This window comes from Oncorhynchus kisutch, linkage group LG15 (assembly GCF_002021735.2).
Source record: "Oncorhynchus kisutch isolate 150728-3 linkage group LG15, Okis_V2, whole genome shotgun sequence".
NCBI classification, from domain to species: Eukaryota; Metazoa; Chordata; class Actinopteri; order Salmoniformes; family Salmonidae; genus Oncorhynchus; species Oncorhynchus kisutch.
The window spans coordinates 6,088,827-6,109,474 of NC_034188.2; the positions used below are offsets into that span (position 1 = coordinate 6,088,827).

The 20,648-nt window shown below is 43.6% G+C and overlaps 2 protein-coding genes across 6 annotated transcripts in view; one reads left to right on the forward strand and one right to left on the reverse strand.

Annotated features, from left to right (window-relative positions):
- LOC109877762 (dynactin subunit 4-like) overlaps window positions 1–12,642 on the reverse strand; it is a 34,759-nt gene extending 22,117 nt beyond the window's left edge. Inside the window, exons 1-6 of one of the 4 annotated variants that reach the window (XM_031789517.1) lie at window positions 12,390–12,642; window positions 11,576–11,646; window positions 10,061–10,239; window positions 9,551–9,594; window positions 7,309–7,416; window positions 1,839–1,859 (exon numbers count right to left, since the gene is read on the reverse strand). In XM_031789517.1, coding sequence (XP_031645377.1) covers window positions 1,839–1,859; window positions 7,309–7,416; window positions 9,551–9,594; window positions 10,061–10,239; window positions 11,576–11,646; window positions 12,390–12,524 — 558 coding nt within the window. In that variant the 5' untranslated portion in view covers window positions 12,525–12,642. Of the gene's footprint in view, window positions 1–1,838; window positions 7,254–7,308; window positions 7,417–9,550; window positions 9,595–10,060; window positions 10,240–11,575; window positions 11,647–12,389 lie in introns of those variants that run through there. The other 3 variants (XM_031789518.1, XM_031789515.1, XM_031789516.1) reach the window with 3 other exon arrangements.
- An 87-nt stretch (window positions 12,643–12,729) lies between these two features.
- Window positions 12,730–20,648, forward strand: part of pld7 (phospholipase D family, member 7) — a 14,662-nt gene continuing 6,743 nt past the window's right edge. The window contains exons 1-5 of one of the 2 annotated variants that reach the window (XM_031789513.1): window positions 12,730–13,102; window positions 14,493–14,603; window positions 15,229–16,281; window positions 17,697–17,884; window positions 20,469–20,648. The exon at window positions 20,469–20,648 is cut by the window's right edge and continues 4 nt beyond it. In XM_031789513.1, coding sequence (XP_031645373.1) covers window positions 13,016–13,102; window positions 14,493–14,603; window positions 15,229–16,281; window positions 17,697–17,884; window positions 20,469–20,648 — 1,619 coding nt within the window. In that variant the 5' untranslated portion in view covers window positions 12,730–13,015. Of the gene's footprint in view, window positions 13,103–13,146; window positions 13,275–14,492; window positions 14,604–15,228; window positions 16,282–17,696; window positions 17,885–20,468 lie in introns of those variants that run through there. The other variant, XM_031789514.1, reaches the window with a different exon arrangement.

Below are 20,648 nucleotides of genomic sequence, written 5' to 3' on the forward strand. Positions count from 1 at the left end.
CTGCTAGAATCCGAAGTCAAATGTCTGCTGTTTGCTGATGATCTGGTGCTTCTGTCACCAACCAAGGAGGGCCTACAGCAGCACCTAGATCTTATGCACAGATTCTGTCAGACCTGGGCCCTGACAGTAAATCTCAGTAAGACCAAAATAATGGTGTTCCAAAAAAGGTCCAGTCACCAGGACCACAAATACAAATTCCATCTAGACACTGCTGCCCTAGAGCACACAAAAAACTATACATACCTTGGCCTAAACATCAGCACCACAGGTAACTTCCACAAAGCTGTGAACGATCTGAGAGACAAGGCAAGAAGGGCATTCTATGCCATCAAAAGAAACATAAATTTCAACATACCAATTAGGATTTGGCTAAAAATACTTGAATCAGTCATAGAGCCCATTGCCCTTTATGGTTGTGAGGTCTGGGGTCCGCTCACCAACCAAGACTTCACAAAATGGGACAAACACCAAATTGAGACTCTGCACGCAGAATTCTGCAAAAATATCCTCCGTGTACAACGTAGAACACCAAATAATGCATGCAGAGCAGAATTAGGCCGATACCCACTAATTATCAAAATCCAGAAAAGAGCTGTTAAATTCTACAACCACCTAAAAGGAAGCGATTCACAAACCTTCCATAACAAAGCCATCACCTACAGAGAGATGAACCTGGAGAAGAGTCCCCTAAGCAAGCTGGTCCTGGGGCTCTGTTCACAAACACAAACACACACTACAGAGCCCCAGGACAGCAGCACAATTAGACCCAACCAAATCATGAGAAAACAAAAAGATAACTACTTAACACATTGGAAAGAATTAACAAAAAAACAGAGCAAACTAGAATGCTATTTGGCCCTACACAGAGAGTACACAGCGGCAGAATACCTGACCACTGTGACTGACCCAAAATTAAGGAAAGCCTTGACTATGTACAGACTCAGTGAGCATAGCCTTGCTATTGAGAAAGGCCGCCGTAGGCAGACATGGCTCTCAAGAGAAGACAGGCTATGTGCTCACTGCCCACAAAATGAGGTGGAAACTGAGCTGCACTTCCTAACCTCCTGCCCAATGTATGACCATATTAGAGAGACATATTTCCCTCAGATTACACAGATCCACAAAGAATTCGAAAACAAATCCAATTTTGAAAAACTCCCATATCTACTGGGTGAAATTCCACAGTGTGCCATCACAGCAGCAAGATTTGTGACCTGTTGCCACGAGAAAAGGGCAACCAGTGAAGAACAAACACCATTGTAAATACAACCCATATTTATGCTTATTTATTTTATCTTGTGTCCTTTAGCCATTTGTACATTGTTAGAACACTGTATATATATATAATATGACATTTGTAATGTCTTTACTGTTTTGAAACTTCTGTATGTGTAATGTTTACTGTTAATTCTTGTTGTTTTTCACTTTATATATTCACTTTGTATGTTGTCTACCTCACTTGCTTTGGCAATGTTAACATATGTTTCCCATGCCAATAAAGCCCTTGAATTGAATTGAATTGAATTGACAGAGGCAGAGACAGAGAGAGGCAGAGACAGAGAGACAGAGAGAGAGAGAGACAGAGAGACAGAGAGAGAGAGAGACAGAGAGAGGCAGAGACAGAGAGACAGAGAGAGAGAGAGACAGAGAGACAGAGAGAGGCAGAGACAGAGAGACAGAGAGAGAGACAGAGAGAGAGAGAGACAGAGAGAGAGAGAGACAGAGAGAGAGAGAGAGAGAGAGACAGAGAGAGACAGAGAGAGACAGAGGCAGAGACAGAGAGAGGCAGAGACAGAGACAGAGTGTTTGAACTATAAGTTGTGAAAAATACAACTCACCACCACATGAATAGTGTGTTGCTGGGGGAGGGAGGGGTTAGAAACCAACATATCAGCGTGCAGAAGGGAGGGGTTAGAAACCAACATATCAGCGTGCAGAAGGGAGGGGTTAGAAACCAACATATCAGCGTGCAGAAGGGAGGGGTTAGAAACCAACATATCAGCGTGCAGAAGGGAGGGGTTAGAAACCAACATATCAGCGTGCAGAAGGGAGGGGTTAGAAACCAACATATCAGCGTGCAGAAGGGAGGGGTTAGAAACCAACATATCAGCGTGCAGAAGGGAGGGGTTAGAAACCAACATATCAGCGTGCAGAAGGGAGGGGTTAGAAACCAACATATCAGCGTGCAGAAGGGAGGGGTTAGAAACCAACATATCAGCGTGCAGAAGGGAGGGGTTAGAAACCAACATATCAGCGTGCAGAAGGGAGGGGTTAGAAACCAACATATCAGCGTGCAGAAGGGAGGGGTTAGAAACCAACATATCAGCGTGCAGAAGGGAGGGGTTAGAAACCAACATATCAGCGTGCAGAAGGGAGGGGTTAGAAACCAACATATCAGCGTGCAGAAGGGAGGGGTTAGAAACCAACATATCAGCGTGCAGAAGGGAGGGGTTAGAAACCAACATATCAGCGTGCAGAAGGGAGGGGTTAGAAACCAACATATCAGCGTGCAGAAGGGAGGGGTTAGAAACCAACATATCAGCGTGCAGAAGGGAGGGGTTAGAAACCAACATATCAGCGTGCAGAAGGGAGGGGTTAGAAACCAACATATCAGCGTGCAGAAGGGAGGGGTTAGAAACCAACATATCAGCGTGCAGAAGCAAAGAAAAAGAAGAACGTATCAAGGAACACCAAAGCAGTTAATAAAGCACACAGCTAGCAGTTAGCTTATAGTGACTCTTCAGCTACAGTAACTACTATATAACTAGCTAGCACACTGCTAGCAGTTAGCTTATAGTGACTCTTCAGCTACAGTAACTACTATATAACTAGCTAGCACACTGCTAGCAGTTAGCTTATAGTGACTCTTCAGCTACAGTAACTACTATATAACTAGCTAGCACACAGCTAGCAGTTAGCTTATAGTGACTCTTCAGCTACAGTAACTACTATATAACTAGCTAGCACACTGCTAGCAGTTAGCTTATAGTGACTCTTCAGCTACAGTAACTACTATATAACTAGCTAGCACACTGCTAGCAGTTAGCTTATAGTGACTCTTCAGCTACAGTAACTACTATATAACTAGCTAGCACACAGCTAGCAGTTAGCTTATAGTGACTCTTCAGCTACAGTAACTACTATATAACTAGCTAGCACACTGCTAGCAGCTAGCTTATAGTGACTCTTCAGCTACAGTAACTACTATATAACTAGCTAGCACACTGCTAGCAGCTAGCTTATAGTGACTCTTCAGCTACAGTAACTACTATATAACTAGCTAGCACACTGCTAGCAGTTAGCTTATAGTGACTCTTCAGCTACAGTAACTACTATATAACTAGCTAGCACACTGCTAGCAGTTAGCTTATAGTGACTCTTCAGCTACAGTAACTACTATATAACCAGCTAGCACACTGCTAGCAGTTAGCTTATAGTGACTCTTCAGCTACAGTAACTACTATATAACTAGCTAGCACACTGCTAGCAGTTAGCTTATAGTGACTCTTCAGCTACAGTAACTACTATATAACTAGCTAGCACACTGCTAGCAGTTAGCTTATAGTGACTCTTCAGCTACAGTAACTACTATATAACTAGCTAGCACACTGCTAGCAGCTAGCTTAGTGACTCTTCAGCTACAGTAACTACTATATAACTAGCTAGCACACAGCTAGCAGTTAGCTTATAGTGACTCTTCAGCTACAGTAACTACTATATAACTAGCTAGCACACTGCTAGCAGCTAGCTAAGTGACTCTTCAGCTACAGTAACTACTATATAACTAGCTAGCACACTGCTAGCAGTTAGCTTATAGTGACTCTTCAGCTACAGTAACTACTATATAACTAGCTAGCACACAGCTAGCAGTTAGCTTATAGTGACTCTTCAGCTACAGTAACTACTATATAACTAGCTAGCACACTGCTAGCAGTTAGCTTATAGTGACTCTTCAGCTACAGTAACTACTATATAACTAGCTAGCACACAGCTAGCAGCTAGCTTAGTGACTCTTCAGCTACAGTAACTACTATATAACTAGCTAGCACACTGCTAGCAGTTAGCTTATAGTGACTCTTCAGCTACAGTAACTACTATATAACTAGCTAGCACACTGCTAGCAGTTAGCTTATAGTGACTCTTCAGCTACAGTAACTACTATATAACTAGCTAGCAAACAGCTAGCAGTTAGCTTATAGTGACTCTTCAGCTACAGTAACTACTATATAACTAGCTAGCACACAGCTAGCAGCTAGCTTAGTGACTCTTCAGCTACAGTAACTACTATATAACTAGCTAGCAAACAGCTAGCAGTTAGCTTATAGTGACTCTTCAGCTACAGTAACTACTATATAACTAGCTAGCACACTGCTAGCAGTTAGCTTATAGTGACTCTTCAGCTACAGTAACTACTATATAACTAGCTAGCACACAGCTAGCAGCTAGCTTAGTGACTCTTCAGCTACAGTAACTACTATATAACTAGCTAGCAAACAGCTAGCAGTTAGCTTATAGTGACTCTTCAGCTACAGTAACTACTATATAACTAGCTAGCACACAGCTAGCAGTTAGCTTATAGTGACTCTTCAGCTACAGTAACTACTATATAACTAGCTAGCAAACAGCTAGCAGTTAGCTTATAGTGACTCTTCAGCTACAGTAACTACTATATAACTAGCTAGCACACAGCTAGCAGCTAGCTTAGTGACTCTTCAGCTACAGTAACTACTATATAACTAGCTAGCAAACAGCTAGCAGTTAGCTTATAGTGACTCTTCAGCTACAGTAACTACTATATAACTAGCTAGCACACAGCTAGCAGCTAGCTTAGTGACTCTTCAGCTACAGTAACTACTATATAACTAGCTAGCAAACAGCTAGCAGTTAGCTTATAGTGACTCTTCAGCTACAGTAACTACTATATAACTAGCTAGCACACAGCTAGCAGCTAGCTTAGTGACTCTTCAGCTACAGTAACTACTATATAACTAGCTAGCAAACAGCTAGCAGTTAGCTTATAGTGACTCTTCAGCTACAGTAACTACTATATAACTAGCTAGCACACAGCTAGCAGCTAGCTTAGTGACTCTTCAGCTACAGTAACTACTATATAACTAGCTAGCACACAGCTAGCAGCTAGCTTAGTGACTCTTCAGCTACAGTAACTACTATATAACTAGCTAGCACACTGCTAGCAGTTAGCTTAGTGACTCTTCAGCTACAGTAACTACTATATAACTAGCTAGCACACTGCTAGCAGTTAGCTTATAGTGACTCTTCAGCTACAGTAACTACTATATAACTAGCTAGCACACTGCTAGCAGCTAGCTTAGTGACTCTTCAGCTACAGTAACTACTATATAACTAGCTAGCACACTGCTAGCAGTTAGCTTATAGTGACTCTTCAGCTACAGTAACTACTATATAACTAGCTAGCACACTGCTAGCAGCTAGCTTAGTGACTCTTCAGCTACAGTAACTACTATATAACTAGCTAGCACACTGCTAGCAGTTAGCTTATAGTGACTCTTCAGCTACAGTAACTACTATATAACTAGCTAGCACACTGCTAGCAGCTAGCTTAGTGACTCTTCAGCTACAGTAACTACTATATAACTAGCTAGCACACTGCTAGCAGCTAGCTTATAGTGACTCTTCAGCTACAGTAACTACTATATAACTAGCTAGCAAACAGCTAGCAGTTAGCTTATAGTGACTCTTCAGCTACAGTAACTACTATATAGCTAGCTAGCACACAGCTAGCAGCTAGCTTATAGTGACTCTTCAGCTACAGTAACTACTATATAACTAGCTAGCACACTGCTAGCAGCTAGCTCAGTGACTCTTCAGCTACAGTAACTACTATATAACTAGCTAGCAAACAGCTAGCAGTTAGCTTATAGTGACTCTTCAGCTACAGTAACTACTATATAACTAGCTAGCACACAGCTAGCAGCTAGCTTAGTGACTCTTCAGCTACAGTAACTACTATATAACTAGCTAGCAAACAGCTAGCAGTTAGCTTATAGTGACTCTTCAGCTACAGTAACTACTATATAACTAGCTAGCACACAGCTAGCAGCTAGCTTAGTGACTCTTCAGCTACAGTAACTACTATATAACTAGCTAGCAAACAGCTAGCAGTTAGCTTATAGTGACTCTTCAGCTACAGTAACTACTATATAGCTAGCTAGCACACAGCTAGCAGCTAGCTTATAGTGACTCTTCAGCTACAGTAACTACTATATAACTAGCTAGCACACTGCTAGCAGCTAGCTCAGTGACTCTTCAGCTGCAGTAGCTACTATATAACTAGCTAGCAAACAGCTAGCAGTTAGCTTATAGTGACTCTTCAGCTACAGTAACTACTATATAACTAGCTAGCACACTGCTAGCAGCTAGCTCAGTGACTCTTCAGCTGCATTAGCTACTATATAACTAGCTAGCAAACAGCTAGCAGTTAGCTTATAGTGACTCTTCAGCTACAGTAACTACTATATAACTAGCTAGCAAACTGCTAGCAGTTAGCTTATAGTGACTCTTCAGCTACAGTAACTACTATATAACTAGCTAGCACACAGCTAGCAGCTAGCTTAGTGACTATTCAGCTGCAGTAGCTACTATATAGCTAGCTAGCACACACCTAGCAGCTAGCTTAGTGACTCTTCAGCTGCAGTAGCTACTATATAGCTAGCTAGCACACAGCTAGCAGCTAGCTTAGTGACTCTTCAGCTGCAGTAGCTACTATATAACTAGCTAGCACACAGCTAGCTCAGTGACTCTTCAGCTGCAATAGCTACTATATAGCTAGCTAGCACACAGCTAGCAGCTAGCTTAGTGACTATTCAGCTGCAGTAGCTACTATATAGCTAGCTAGCACACAGCTAGCTTAGTGACTATTCAGCTGCAGTAGCTACTATATAGCTAGCTAGCACACACCCTTCACCAATCACAGGGTCTGAAATCAATATTCCAGTATGCCCCAGGTTCTAATCTAAACCAATCCTTCTATCTATACACATTAACTATACATGCATGTCAATCAATGTCAACATACTGTAACAAAATATCACAGGACAAATGTAGAAATGTACGCTATTCAGAAATAGTTTCCTTGTTCATTTCAGCAGGGTTAATAACACAGCAATAACCATCACAAACAAACACATATGAAAAGCATGATTTGTGTCATTATAAAGGTGGGAGCTGGGCTTATTGAGAGAGGATAACATGTTCCAGAGAGAAGTGCCCAGGCTTCGCATGTTATCTGCCAAAGTGTGTGTGTGTGAGAGATGTGTGTGTTTGTACCGAGAAGGCCAGAGGCATGTAGGGTCGTCTCCTGGCCAGCTTCTTCCGGTCCCGCTCCAGTTTCTCTCTCTGGGCCAGCTGCTGGTAATACTCTATCAGTTTATTGATCTGGAGGAAAATGACCCAACAATACCATGAGTATCCGGAGGGAGATTACCCAACAATACCATGAGTATCCGGAGGAAGACTACCCAACAATACCATGAGTATCCGGAGGGAGATTACCCAACAATACCATGAGTATCAGGAGGGAGACTCCCCAACAATACCATGAGTATCCGGAGGGAGATTACCCAACAATACCATGAGTATCCAGAGGAAGATTACCCAACAATACCATGAGTATCCGGAGGGAGATTACCCAACAATACCATGAGTATCCGGCGGGAGATTACCCAACAATACCATGAGTATCCGGAGGAAGACTCCCCAACAATACCATGAGTATCCGGAGGAAGACTACCCAACAATACCATGAGTATCCGGAGGGAGATTACCCAACAATACCATGAGTATCAGGAGGGAGACTCCCCAACAATACCATGAGTATCCGGAGGGAGATTACCCAACAATACCATGAGTATCCGGAGGAAGATTACCCAACAATACCATGAGTATCCGGAGGGAGATTACCCAACAATACCATGAGTATCCGGCGGGAGATTACCCAACAATACCATGAGTATCTAGAGGGAGATTACCCAACAATACCATGAATATACGGAGGGAGATTACCCAACAATACCATGAGTATCTAGAGGGAGATTACCCAACAATACCATGAGTATCCAGAGGGAGATTACCCAACAATACCATGAGTATCTAGAGGGAGATTACCCAACAATACCATGAGTATCTAGAGGGAGATTACCCAACAATACCATGAGTATCCAGAGGGAGATTACCCAACAATACCATGAGTATCTAGAGGGAGATTACCCAACAATACCATGAGTATCTAGAGGGAGATTACCCACAATACCATGAGTATCCAGAGGGAGATTACCCAACAATACCATGAGTATCCAGAGGAAGACTCCCCAACAATACCATGAGTATCCGGAGGGAGACTCCCCAACAATACCATGAGTATCCAGAGGGAGATTACCCAACAATACCATGAGTATCCGGAGGGAGACTCCCCAACAATACCATGAGTATCCGGAGGAAGATTACCCAACAATACCATGAGTATCCAGAGGGAGATTACCCAACAATACCATGAGTATCCGGAGGGAGACTACCCAACAATACCATGAGTATCCGGAGGGAGATTACCCAACAATACCATGAGTATCCAGAGGGAGATTACCCAACAATACCATGAGTATCCGGAGGGAGACTACCCAACAATACCATGAGTATCCGGAGGGAGATTACCCAACAATACCATGAGTATCAAGAGGGAGATTACCCAACAATACCATGAGTATCCGGAGGGAGATTACCCAACAATACCATGAGTATCCGGAGGAAGACTACCCAACAATACCATGAGTATCCAGAGGGAGATTTCACATAAAATGAGTCAGAATGTCATAGACTAGCCCCATACTATTCATATAGAAGGGGAAAGCATCGGCCTACACAGAGAACCATGTATACAGCAAGTTCTTATCACACCAAAAAAATATAAAGCATAACATTTCATCTTTAGATATAGCACGAGTCTGACTGGCAACTACTTTTTCTTCTTCTTTATTTTACCTTTATTTAACCAGGCAAGTCAATTAAGAACAAATTCTTATTTACAATGACGGCCTAGGAACAGTGGGTTAACTGCCTTGTTCAGGGGCAGAACGACAGATTTGTACCTTGTCAGCTCGGGGGTTTGAACTTGCAACCTTCCGGTTACTAGTCCAACGCTCTAACCACTAGGTTGCCCTGCCGCCCCAATATTCTGCAGTGCTGTTATACTGACAGAAATGGGGAAGTTATAGGCCAGAGAACCATGTATAAAGCATGTATCATTCAGCATACCATGTATGTTACCAGCAGGAAAATAAATAGTAGAAAGCACAGTCATAAAGCCAACATTTAGACCTGGAGCTTGTATCAGGAGTGTGCTGTTTGTGGTTGATCACACAATGTTTTTTTTGTCATTACAGAATCAATTACAATAGACAACTTCCCTGTGTCACAGCAAACCCCCTAAGGGGGTTGTCTAGCTCAACTGAAGCTTTCCCCAGGTGAGCAACACTTGAGAGAGAAAATAGATCCGAACAAAAGGAAGGCAACATACCCGTTGAGTATGAGGGTTGTCCGGCTCCTGCCATCCTCCACTGGCTGAAGTGAAGACGCACAAAAAAATATATAAAAGAAGTGAAATAGTCCTCCATAAAACACCTAACAAGTCAATCACACAACAGACACATAGGCTACTAGTCAAGTGCATGATAAGGGACACATCTCTATTCAGAGTAACAACTCCAAACAAAGTTCCATACATACAGATATGAATTAGTTTAGCATTTGAAACCATTCTAACATAGCCTATTAACGAGTCAGTCCCATATATCTCCCCCTCATTACCAGTGCAGGGGGCTCTTCATTCAATAGCTTAGTAATTACGATCACTAGCAAGGTTTGCTATTTGATTTGGTTGTAGCTACTTCTCACACTCAACCAGCTACGGAATCGTTGGCCATGCCTAACACTGGCCCAATATAAAAAAAAGGAAATAGTCCAAGATTACCCAACAATACCATGAGTTGACTCTCATCATCAACAGTAAAGTAGGCCTGTCACTCACCCACAGACTTGTCAGCCACGCCCACATCTCTGGATGTCCAGCGACAGAAGCCACAGGCCAGGTAGTAGGCCTTCTTCATGGCCGTCTTGCTGGGGTCGTCAGGAAGAGGGGCTGGGATGTTGGTTGCCCGGGTGGACAGGGTGTGCATGCAGCACGGGCAGTCGAAGCAGTTGGCACACCTGGGGCACGACGAGGAAGAAGGTAAAGCTAGTTATAAACACTACCTTTGTTCTTCAACCGGGGTAAACAATCGCAGTACTCTAACCCAATGCTTTTATGGCATTCCTTTATTTAACGAACAAATTCTAATTTACAATGACAGCCTACCGGAGAACAGTGGGTTAACTGCCTTGTTCAGGGGCAGAACGACAGATTTTCACCTTGTCAGCTCGGGGATTCGATCCAGCAACCCTTTGGTTACTGGCCCAACACTAACTACTAGGCTACCTGCCGCCCCTACACTCTAACCACTAGGCTACCTGCCGTCACCCCACTCTAACCACTAGGCTACCTGCCGCCCCTACACTCTAACCACTAGGCTACCTGCCGCCCCTACACTCTAACCACTAGGCTACCTGCCTCCTCTACACTCTAACCACTAGGCTACCTGCCGCCCCTACACTCTAACCACTAGGCTACCTGCCGCCCCTACACTCTAACCACTAGGCTACCTGCCTCCTCTACACTCTAACCACTAGGCTACCTGCCTCCTCTACACTCTAACCACTAGGCTACCTGCCGCCCCTACACTCTAACCACTAGGCTACCTGCCGCCCCTACACTCTAACCACTAGGCTACCTGCCGCCCCTACACTCTAACCACTAGGCTACCTGCCGCCCCTACACTCTAACCACTAGGCTACCTGCCGCCCCTACACTCTAACCACTAGGCTACCTGCCGCCCCTACACTCTAACCACTAGGCTACCTGCCGCCCCTACACTCTAACCACTAGGCTACCTGCCGCCCCTACACTCTAGTCACCCTGACCTCACGTAAACTAGGATACACCTAACTTTAATGTAACCTTCAACCCATCGAGTTACATAGAATAGTAATGGGGGACAAATCTTGACGATATATCATATCGTTTTGACAATATCGCAGTATAATTTTTGTACCTGCACCAAAACTGCGGCATTTTTTTCTTCATAGCTTACTCTCCATCTTCTTTTTAAATAGGGAGCCAATTTGTTTAACATTTTCATTTCCATGACTGATCAAAACTATTTTTCTCCTGGCTCTCTATGTCCATCTGCAGCAGACATACGGTGAGCAATAAATAAATAAATAATAGATAACCCTAAGCTTAACCTCTATGCCTAACCTGAAGTTTTCGTTCAGCTGGTTGCATATCCTCTTCCTAGAACAAAACAGAGAGCTGGGAAATGTAGTCTGGATGCAGTGAGAAGTCATGCAGTGAATATTGTCCATGGCTACACAGTAAAGAATAGGTCTATGCCATAGACCGTATATAGCAGGTCTACGCCAATGCTCAGTTGCAAATATTTCCAACCTGTTCTTCTTCAGCTTTGCCTCCGCTGAAGGCATATTCTCCAGGCAGCTCGGACAGTAATGGGAGTCCACCTAGGAACCAATCAGAGGCAGCATTCAACCATGTGGAAATACATGAATGTGCATGGTTATCCCTCGAAGCAAGCTAGTAGTTAGAACTGCAGATAGTAATTATGTTTCAGATACTGGTCCAAGCTTCAGTAATAAAAGTGTGAGTTTCTGTGGGCAAGGGGTCACTGTCCATTGTGTGGCTGTGTAAATTAAGAATCAAAGCTGTCTGACGTGGCACGTATCAAAATAGATGATAACTAGATAGCTATAACAACAACAAAATGGTTAGCTAGATACCTAAATAAGATATGTGGTCACTCTTGTCTGGGTGTGGTGATGAATAGGGAACATTAGCCAGCTAACAGCAGACTAGCTAACTAGGAGGTTTATCAAACAGTTGTTAGGTTTTAGTTGTATTTCCAGTGGGAATTTGTGTCACTGTTAATTGGAGAAAAAAGAAGTGAACACCGACCAAAAATAAAACACTGTATTGATTATGTTGCTAAGCCTTAATCTTAGGTAGCTTGATAAACGTACACTATTATGAATGTAGGGCGGAAGTAAAGACGAAAACGGCCAATCAGACCACAGGGTTGTTGAATAAATGTTGATTGACTTGCGGTATGACAAATACATATTTTGTGTTGTATGGGGGGGGGGGGGGGGGGCTGGACTAAATTGACCAAATTCTCCAAAACCGCTAACGTTAGCTAGACATCTCTATGATAACAATAGCTAAATTAGCCACGGTAATGTTGACATACCTCGTGAGACACACATTCTAACGAACGCAATTCACTGCAATACCGGCAAAAATAAAGTGTAGACAACGATGAGCGGATTTTTTTCTCTCCGTGAACAAGGTAGAGAACCCTGTCGGGTTGCAGAAGAGACGCCATCTTTGACTGAATCGTCTGGCGTCGTCGTCACCCAGTGTTTTTTTTGTCGATGACTCGACGACGCCCCCTGGTGCTGCGTTGTGAAAGTAGACATTTCGGTGAGGTGCAGTTTAATTTCAAACCAGCAGGGGGCAGCTTTGCCCCCCAATGCCTGGACATGTCATGCTTTGTGTTGTTGTGATGGTTACCACCAACCCATCATCAAAGACAGGAAATCGCGGTTATTTCAATTTATTGTTTTGTGTGTGTTTGTGGTGTCTTAAGTTTTGCTAACACACCTAAATGTTAAACAAAAATAAGTTACCGGTGGGTGCAATGCGTAGTAGGATAGTTTACAAATTAGTTATTTTTTGCTAATTTACAAACAAAAAAGGTTGTTTTTTGACTTTCTAATAGTATTTTTTTTTTGCGCGAAAACATAAACGTTAGCATGCTAGGCTAACTGTTGTGACTTGGCTCTTTCTGAGGCTGTAAGTTAGCAAACGTTGAAGATGGAGCTTCGCAGGAAATCTGGTCGAGTTGTGATGCAAGTCAGAAGGTCGATCCGTCTCAGGAAAAATAACAGCACGTTTTTAGAGGTGGGTGAATATTTTTTTTTTGTTGAATTGAGTGAGTTAGCTTTTCCGCCTTCCTCTCTCTTCCTCATCCGACTTGTTCATAGCCACGTAGCTAACCAGGTTGGCACTGTAGAGTGACAGAGTACAACACGTTCAGCGGGTTTGATTGTAGCTGGCTGCCGATAAACTCCTGGTAAGTTTAACTACCAAGCTAAAAATACAAAAAAAACTTGAATATACATTCAACGTTTAGGTGAATCACTATACTTAGACGCCAGGTTTGAAAACTCGCTCATAGTTTCCCTTTTCCGAGTTTCTGTTTTGTCAGACTGGTCTCATAGACTAGACGTAACATCGTAAACTAAAGCTACTCAAATTAGTATGATTATGTTTGTTAAAGGGTTTAAAGATGGAAGGTTATTTGAGGTTAAAGCGAAAGGACGATGGGTGGGTGGGTGTGTATATAACGCGGAAGTGTAGCTATCCAAAAGGTTGCTGGGTCGAATCCCAGCACAGACAATTGAAGTTTATTAGCAACTTTACAACTGACATTACTTATTACTTTTTTGTTGTTGTTTTTTGTTACTTTGTAACTACTTAGCATGTTAGCTAAAGCCCTTTCCCTACCCGTAACCCCTAGAGCTAATTTAAGCCATCTAACTTTAGTTAGCGTTAGCCTCTTAGCTAACGTTAGCCACAACAAATACGTTTAGCAAATTCGTAGCATATCATACGTTTTGCAAATTCGGGAACATATATTGTATGTTTTGGCAACTCGTAACATATACAAATTGCAATTCATAGTATACAAAATGGATGATGGACATCCATAATATACTACAATAACATAGAACAGGGGTACTTAAGTAGAAGAGAAGGGCCGGTCATAAAATGTCCTAGGTGGCAAAAGTCCATATGGAGTTTTAAAAACAAATTTCCTACAATTCTACACATTTTGCATGTGTGCAGAGATTGTTTTTGCTGTTTTTAAAAGCTACGCATTCTTATGTGTCCTTTATATGATACCTGTGGTCGAAGCCCGGCTTAGTAAAAAATAAATAATACATATTTATTTTTCTGGACCCCACGGTCCATGTTGACCCCAGTCCGGAGGCTGGATCCAGTCCGGAGGCTGGATCCAGTCCGGAGGCTGGATCCAGTCCGGAGGCTGGATCCAGTCCGGAGGCTGGATCCAGTCCGGAGGCTGGCAGTTGGCCCATAGGACATCCACAAATTAACACATCCCATACGAAAACGTAACACGTCACACTAAATGGAGTGGTCTCGGATTTTTACATGCATCATTTATACAAAATGCTCAGAACACGTTGGTTGTATCCGTTGGAACTAGGAGTTGCAGCAGGGTCATGTGCAAAATCGACCACCGACTTGATTGTGTGACTCGTTCTAGGATACAGAAGAGTTTCAGGACCAAGCTATGATGGATGATGATCATTCTCCCGCCCTGTCAGAAGATGATGTCACCACGACGCGGTCTGAGGACTCCCACCCGGACGTGACGGTAGGTTTTAACAGTACACCTATGGTTTTGTTTTCTTTTTCTTTTGCCATATACACAACTTGGCATTGCCCTGTATCAAATCAAATGTATTTCTATAGCCCTTCGTACATCAGCTGATATCTCAAAGTGCTGTACAGAAACCCTGCCTAAAACCCCAAACAGCAAGCAATGCAGGTGTAGAAGCACGTATAATTCAGGAAATGAAAACATTTTACAGCTCTGTGATGACCGTGTCTTGATTTAACGTTTCTTACTGTTTGCATTAAAAAAAACTGGAAGTGGAGACACTTTTTAAAAACGTTGGCCTTGTCCCGTATGATTTACTCGTCACAGGAAATGACATCATGAATGTCTTTTTCGTATGTATTGATCATTTCCTTTCTGTTACTTTGCATTTGATGAAACTGTAGATGGGACACGGTGAAATGATTCATTTGAAATGAAAAGACTTGTACGTTGCGCTTGCCCCTCTCACTTTTTATTTTCTACGATCTCTTCAAATTATTCACGCACACCTTGCAACAACAAGTAACCTAAGATTCGTGTTTTGTTTTTTTAACTATTCATTTCTGATTTTCTCTCCATTCCTGACCCCGGGGGTATTTTTTATTTTTTTGTAAAACAGGGAGCTAAGAATTGGACTGTAATGTTGAACCGGTTAGGCCAAGAGGAAGACTCTGAGAAGAAAGAGGATGAAGAAAAAGAAGACGCGCGAAAAACTGGGAAACAACAACATGCGTCTCGAATTCCTGCTTTTCACAAAACATTAGCCAAAAAACGCCCTACCACCACCACCACCACCACCAACACCACCACCACCAACACCACCACCAACACCAGCAGCAGCAGCAGTCAACGATCAGATCCACCTGCCTCATCTATTACCAGCAAAGAGTCTTCTAACCAGGCAGCTTTAACCATTGCAGCTTCAACAAGCAGCAGTGGAGAGATGTCAAGATCTAAACTACCCAATATTAGAGAAACGGGTCTCCCTCTTCCTACAGTCCGTCTACATAAACTCAATCCTCAGACCCTGTCTCATGCTGTTAGCTCCTCAGAGCAAAGCCCCAGCTCTCTGGATGTTACTCCACCCGAGGGGGATCAGGAGCAGCTCCATCTCATGACAGCAACCCCCAGACCGGCCCTCAGGGCTGAAGCAGGGGACTACAATGACCCGGGAGACACACTTCATACCACTGGAGCTGCACAGAAGGCGATGGAGGAAGAGTTTGAGGCTGACGTTAGAATGGATGGCGGCGACGTCCCTTCTGGTCATGCCGAAAAGGAATCCCTAGAGACAGATGAAGGTGAGGAAGATGAGACCGATCTGAATCAGCCTGATGATGATGATGATGTAGAAACAGCCTACGAGGAAACTCCCTGTCAGGCTGAAGCCATGGAGTTTCTGTTAGAAGAGGATGGAGATGGGTTGGACTCCTCCCCATTGCCGGAGGAGAAGGAGCTTGAGAAGCTCAGTGTTGAGACTGAGAGCTTCAGTGAATCAGAGGTTGTTCGTGAGAATCAAGACAAGTCTGCCAACAAAGAGAAGGCTTCTGGGAAATGGTCAAAAACCCTAGAGGATACAACCGTCGCTGATACCGCAGTCCCCTCTAACAGAGCAGTCCCCTCTAACAGAGCAGTGCCTCGGAGAACAGCTAAACCCAGTCAGTCAAACAAGGTGAGGTGTCTAGATACCAGTTCTTTCTCTTGATATCACCCATCTTGGTATGCCACACCATAAGCATCAGCTGTATTGTATTGATTTTATCTGCAATTGTACATTTCCTTTGTCTTGCTTTGTTTTGATTGTAGGCTATGCACAGAGTCGCAGACACAATGACCCCATGGAGATAGTCATTATCTTATGTTGGGACAATCTTAATGACAGAAACGTCTTAGCAGCCTGATCTTAATGACAGAAACGTCTTAGCAGCCTGATCTTAATGACGTACAAACGTCTTAGCAGCCTGACCTTAATGACGTACAAACGTCTTAGCAGCCTGACCTTAATGACGTACAAACGTCTTAGCAGCCTGATCTTAATGACAGAAACGTCTTAGCTGCCTGATCTTAATGACGTACAAAGATCTTAGCAGCCTGACCTTAATGACGTACAAACGTCTTAGCAGCCTGACCTTAATGAAATACAAACGTCTTAGCAGCCTGACCTTAATGACAGAAACGTCTTAGCAGCCTGATCTTAATGACGTAGAAACGTCTTAGCAGCCTGATCTTAATGACAGAAACGTCTTAGCAGCCTGATCTTAACGACGTACAAACGTCTTAGCAGCCTGACCTTAACGACGTACAAACGTCTTAGCAGCCAGATCTTAACGACGTACAAACGTCTTAGCAGCCTGACCTTAATGACGTACAAACGTCTTAGCAGCCTGACCTTAATGACGTACAAACGTCTTAGCAGCCTGACCTTAATGACGTACAAACGCCTTAGCAGCCTGACCTTAATGACGTACAAACGCCTTAGCAGCCTGACCTTAATGACGTACAAACTTCTTAGCAGCCTGACCTTAATGACAGAAACGTCTTAGCAGCCTGATCTTAATGACGTAGAAACGTCTTAGCAGCCTAACCTTAATGACAGAAACGTCTTAGCAGCCTGACCTTAATGACGTACAAACGTCTTAGCAGCCTGACCTTAATGACGTACAAACGTCTTAGCAGCCTGACCTTAATGACAGAAATGTCTTAGCAGCCTGACCTTAATGACAGAAACGTCTTAGCAGCCTGACCTTAATGACAGAAACGTCTTAGCAGCCTGACCTTAATGACGTACAAACGTCTTAGCAGCCTGACCTTAATGACGTACAAACGTCTTAGCAGCCTGACCTTAATGACAGAAACGTCTTAGCAGCCTGACCTTAATGACAGAAACGTCTTAGCAGCCTGACCTTAATGACGTACAAACGTCTTAGCGGCCTGATCTTAATGACAGAAACGTCTTAACGGCCTGACCTTAATGACAGAAACGTCTTAGCGGCCTGACCTTATTGACCTACAGACAATCCCTTCTTGTAATAGTTCACATGATCTGTTCTCTTTCTCATGTTTTAAATCTCACTCTTAAATTTGTAGACATCATGGTGCTGGAGCTTTGCACTATTCTGCCTTTTCCCCTCCACTCTGCTTGTGATTGGAGGATTCGGTCAACACGTGTGGCACTATGGGATGCCTCTGTCGGTGTCACAGTTGATGGGACAGTTGGAGCTGCACTGGCTGGAGGGACTGTGGGTGCCACACGAGCCTTGTAACTCAGATTGTCGGTAAGAAAAGAAGTGTGACAACAAGATAAATTGTTACATATTTTATTTGACCCTTCACTAAATCTATTCACATGTTTTTATATGGCATTTATAAGTAATTAATTGTTTCACAGCTTTTGGTTAGTTTTTTTGGGTGAAAATATTTAGTGCACTGCTTTGGACCAGAACCATTTGGGGTCATTTGGGATGTACCCTATGGGTGGTTCTGGTAAGAAGCAGAGCACATTCTAGGGAATAGGGTGGCATTTTGGGACACAGCCATGGGTTTGTTACCGTTGGCATCATCTACCACATTGACATCGTCATTGAGATGTCTAATCTCTTAAAGAGCGACTGCTTTTAAAAAGCAACAAATCCCTTTGAGAAAGGCCTGTAATGGCATTGATATGAGCCAGAAGCAGCTATTCTAGTGTTACAATTGACTACAACGTGTAAAAGGATATGTTTGGTCAGTATGTCAATCTCGTCTAAAACGGAGCTCGTAACTCAGGCCAGGTTCATCAACAACGAGTCTGCTGCGCAAGCGTACTAATAACAGAGTGATAGCCCCTGCAATAACAGAGTGATAGCCCCTGCAATAACAGAGTGATAGCCCCTGCAATAACAGAGTGATAGCCCCTGCAATAACAGAGTGATAGCCCCTGCAATAACAGAGTGATAGCCCCTGCAATAACAGAGTGATAGCCCCTGCAATAACAGAGTGATAGCCCCTGCAATAACAGAGTGATAGCCCCTGCAATAACAGAGTGATAGCCCCTGCAATAACAGAGTGATAGCCCCTGCAATAACAGGGTGATAGCCCCTGCAATAACAGGGTGATAGCCCCTGCAATAACAGAGCGATAGCCCCTGCAATAACGGAGCGATAGCCCCCCGGTAATAACGGAGCGATAGCCCCCCGGTAATAACGGAGCGATAGCCCCCCGGTAATAACGGAGCGATAGCCCCCCGGTAATAACGGAGCGATAGCCCCCCGGTAATAACGGAGCGATAGCCCCCCCGGTAATAACGGAGCGATAGCACCCCCGGTAATAACGGAGCGATAGCCCCCCCCCCGGTAATAACGGAGCGATAGCCCCTCCCGGTAATAACGGAGCGATAGCCCCCCCGGTAATAACGGAGCGATAGCCCCCCCCGGTAATAACGGAGCGATAGCCCCCCCGGTAATAACGGAGCGATAGCCCCCCCCCCCCCCCGGTAATAACGGGGCGATAGCCCCCCCCGGTAATAACGGAGCGATAGCCCCCCCGGTAATAACGGAGCGATAGCCCCCCCGGTAATAACGGAGCGATAGCCCCCCCGGTAATAACGGAGCGATAGCCCCCCCGGTAATAACGGAGCGATAGCCCCCCGGTAATAACAGAGCGAGTTTTTTTTTTTAAATTTAATTTTACCTTTATTTAACGAGGCAAGTCAGTGAAGAACAAATTCTTATTTACAGTGACGGCCTACCGGGGAACAGTGGGTTAACTGCCTTGTACAGGGGGCAGAACAACAGATTTTTACCTTGTCAGCTCGGGGGAATTCGATCTTGCAACCTCTAACCACTAGCCTAGAGCGTTGGACTAGTAACCGAAAGGTTGCAAGATCGAATCCCCCGAGCTGACAAGGTAAACGATCAACTTTGTTGTTCAATGTGTTATTTAATGTCTCTGCCTGTTTGTTCTATCAACCAATCACGTTTTATTTGTCATATGCTTCATTGACACCCGGTGAACACTGCAGTGAAATGCTTACTGGCCGGTCGTTTTCCAACCAGGCAGAGTTAAAGATTTAAAAAATAGAAATAGTGACACTGAATAAAGAGGAAAAATAACATGGCTATATACAGGAAGTAGATAATAACATGGCTATAGACAGGAAGTAGATAATAACATGGCTATAGACAGGAAGTAGATAATAACATGGCTATAGACAGGAAGTAGATAATAACATGGCTATAGACAGGAAGTAGATAATAACATGGCTATAGACGGGGTAGATAATAACATGGCTATAGACGGGGTAGATAATAACATGGCTATAGACAGGGGGTAGATAATAACATGGCTATAGACAGGGGGTAGATAATAACATGGCTATAGACAGGGGGTAGATAATAACATGGCTATAGACAGGAGGTAGATAATAACATGGCTATAGACAGGAGGTAGATAATAACATGGCTATAGACAGGAGGTAGATAATAACATGGCTATAGACAGGAGGTAGATAATAACATGGCTATAGACAGGAGGTAGATAATAACATGGCTATAGACAGGAGGTAGATAATAACATGGCTATAGACAGGAGGTAGATAATAACATGGCTATAGACAGGAGGTAGATAATAACATGGCTATAGACAGGAGGTAGATAATAACATGGCTATAGACAGGAGGTAGGTAATAACATGGCTATAGACAGGGAGTACCAGGTAATAACATGGCTACAGACAGCGAGTAGAAAATAACATGGCTATATACAGGAGGTAGATAATAACATGGCTATATACAGGAAGTAGATAATAACATGGCTATAGACAGGGAGTATATGTAGTGTGTAGCCCTAATAGAATTTAATTGAATTGCTCTTCTCTAATCAGTGTGAGCCTGGTGGAAAGCATCCCTGAAGGCCTCTTCTACCCACTGGATTCCTCGTCCCTGCCAAGCATTTCTGATACATGGACAAACCTACTGACCAGGGCCAACAGCTCTGTGGACATAGCTGCCTTCTACTTTACCCTCCGAGACACTGACCTGGGATTCACAGAGCCTAGTGCTGC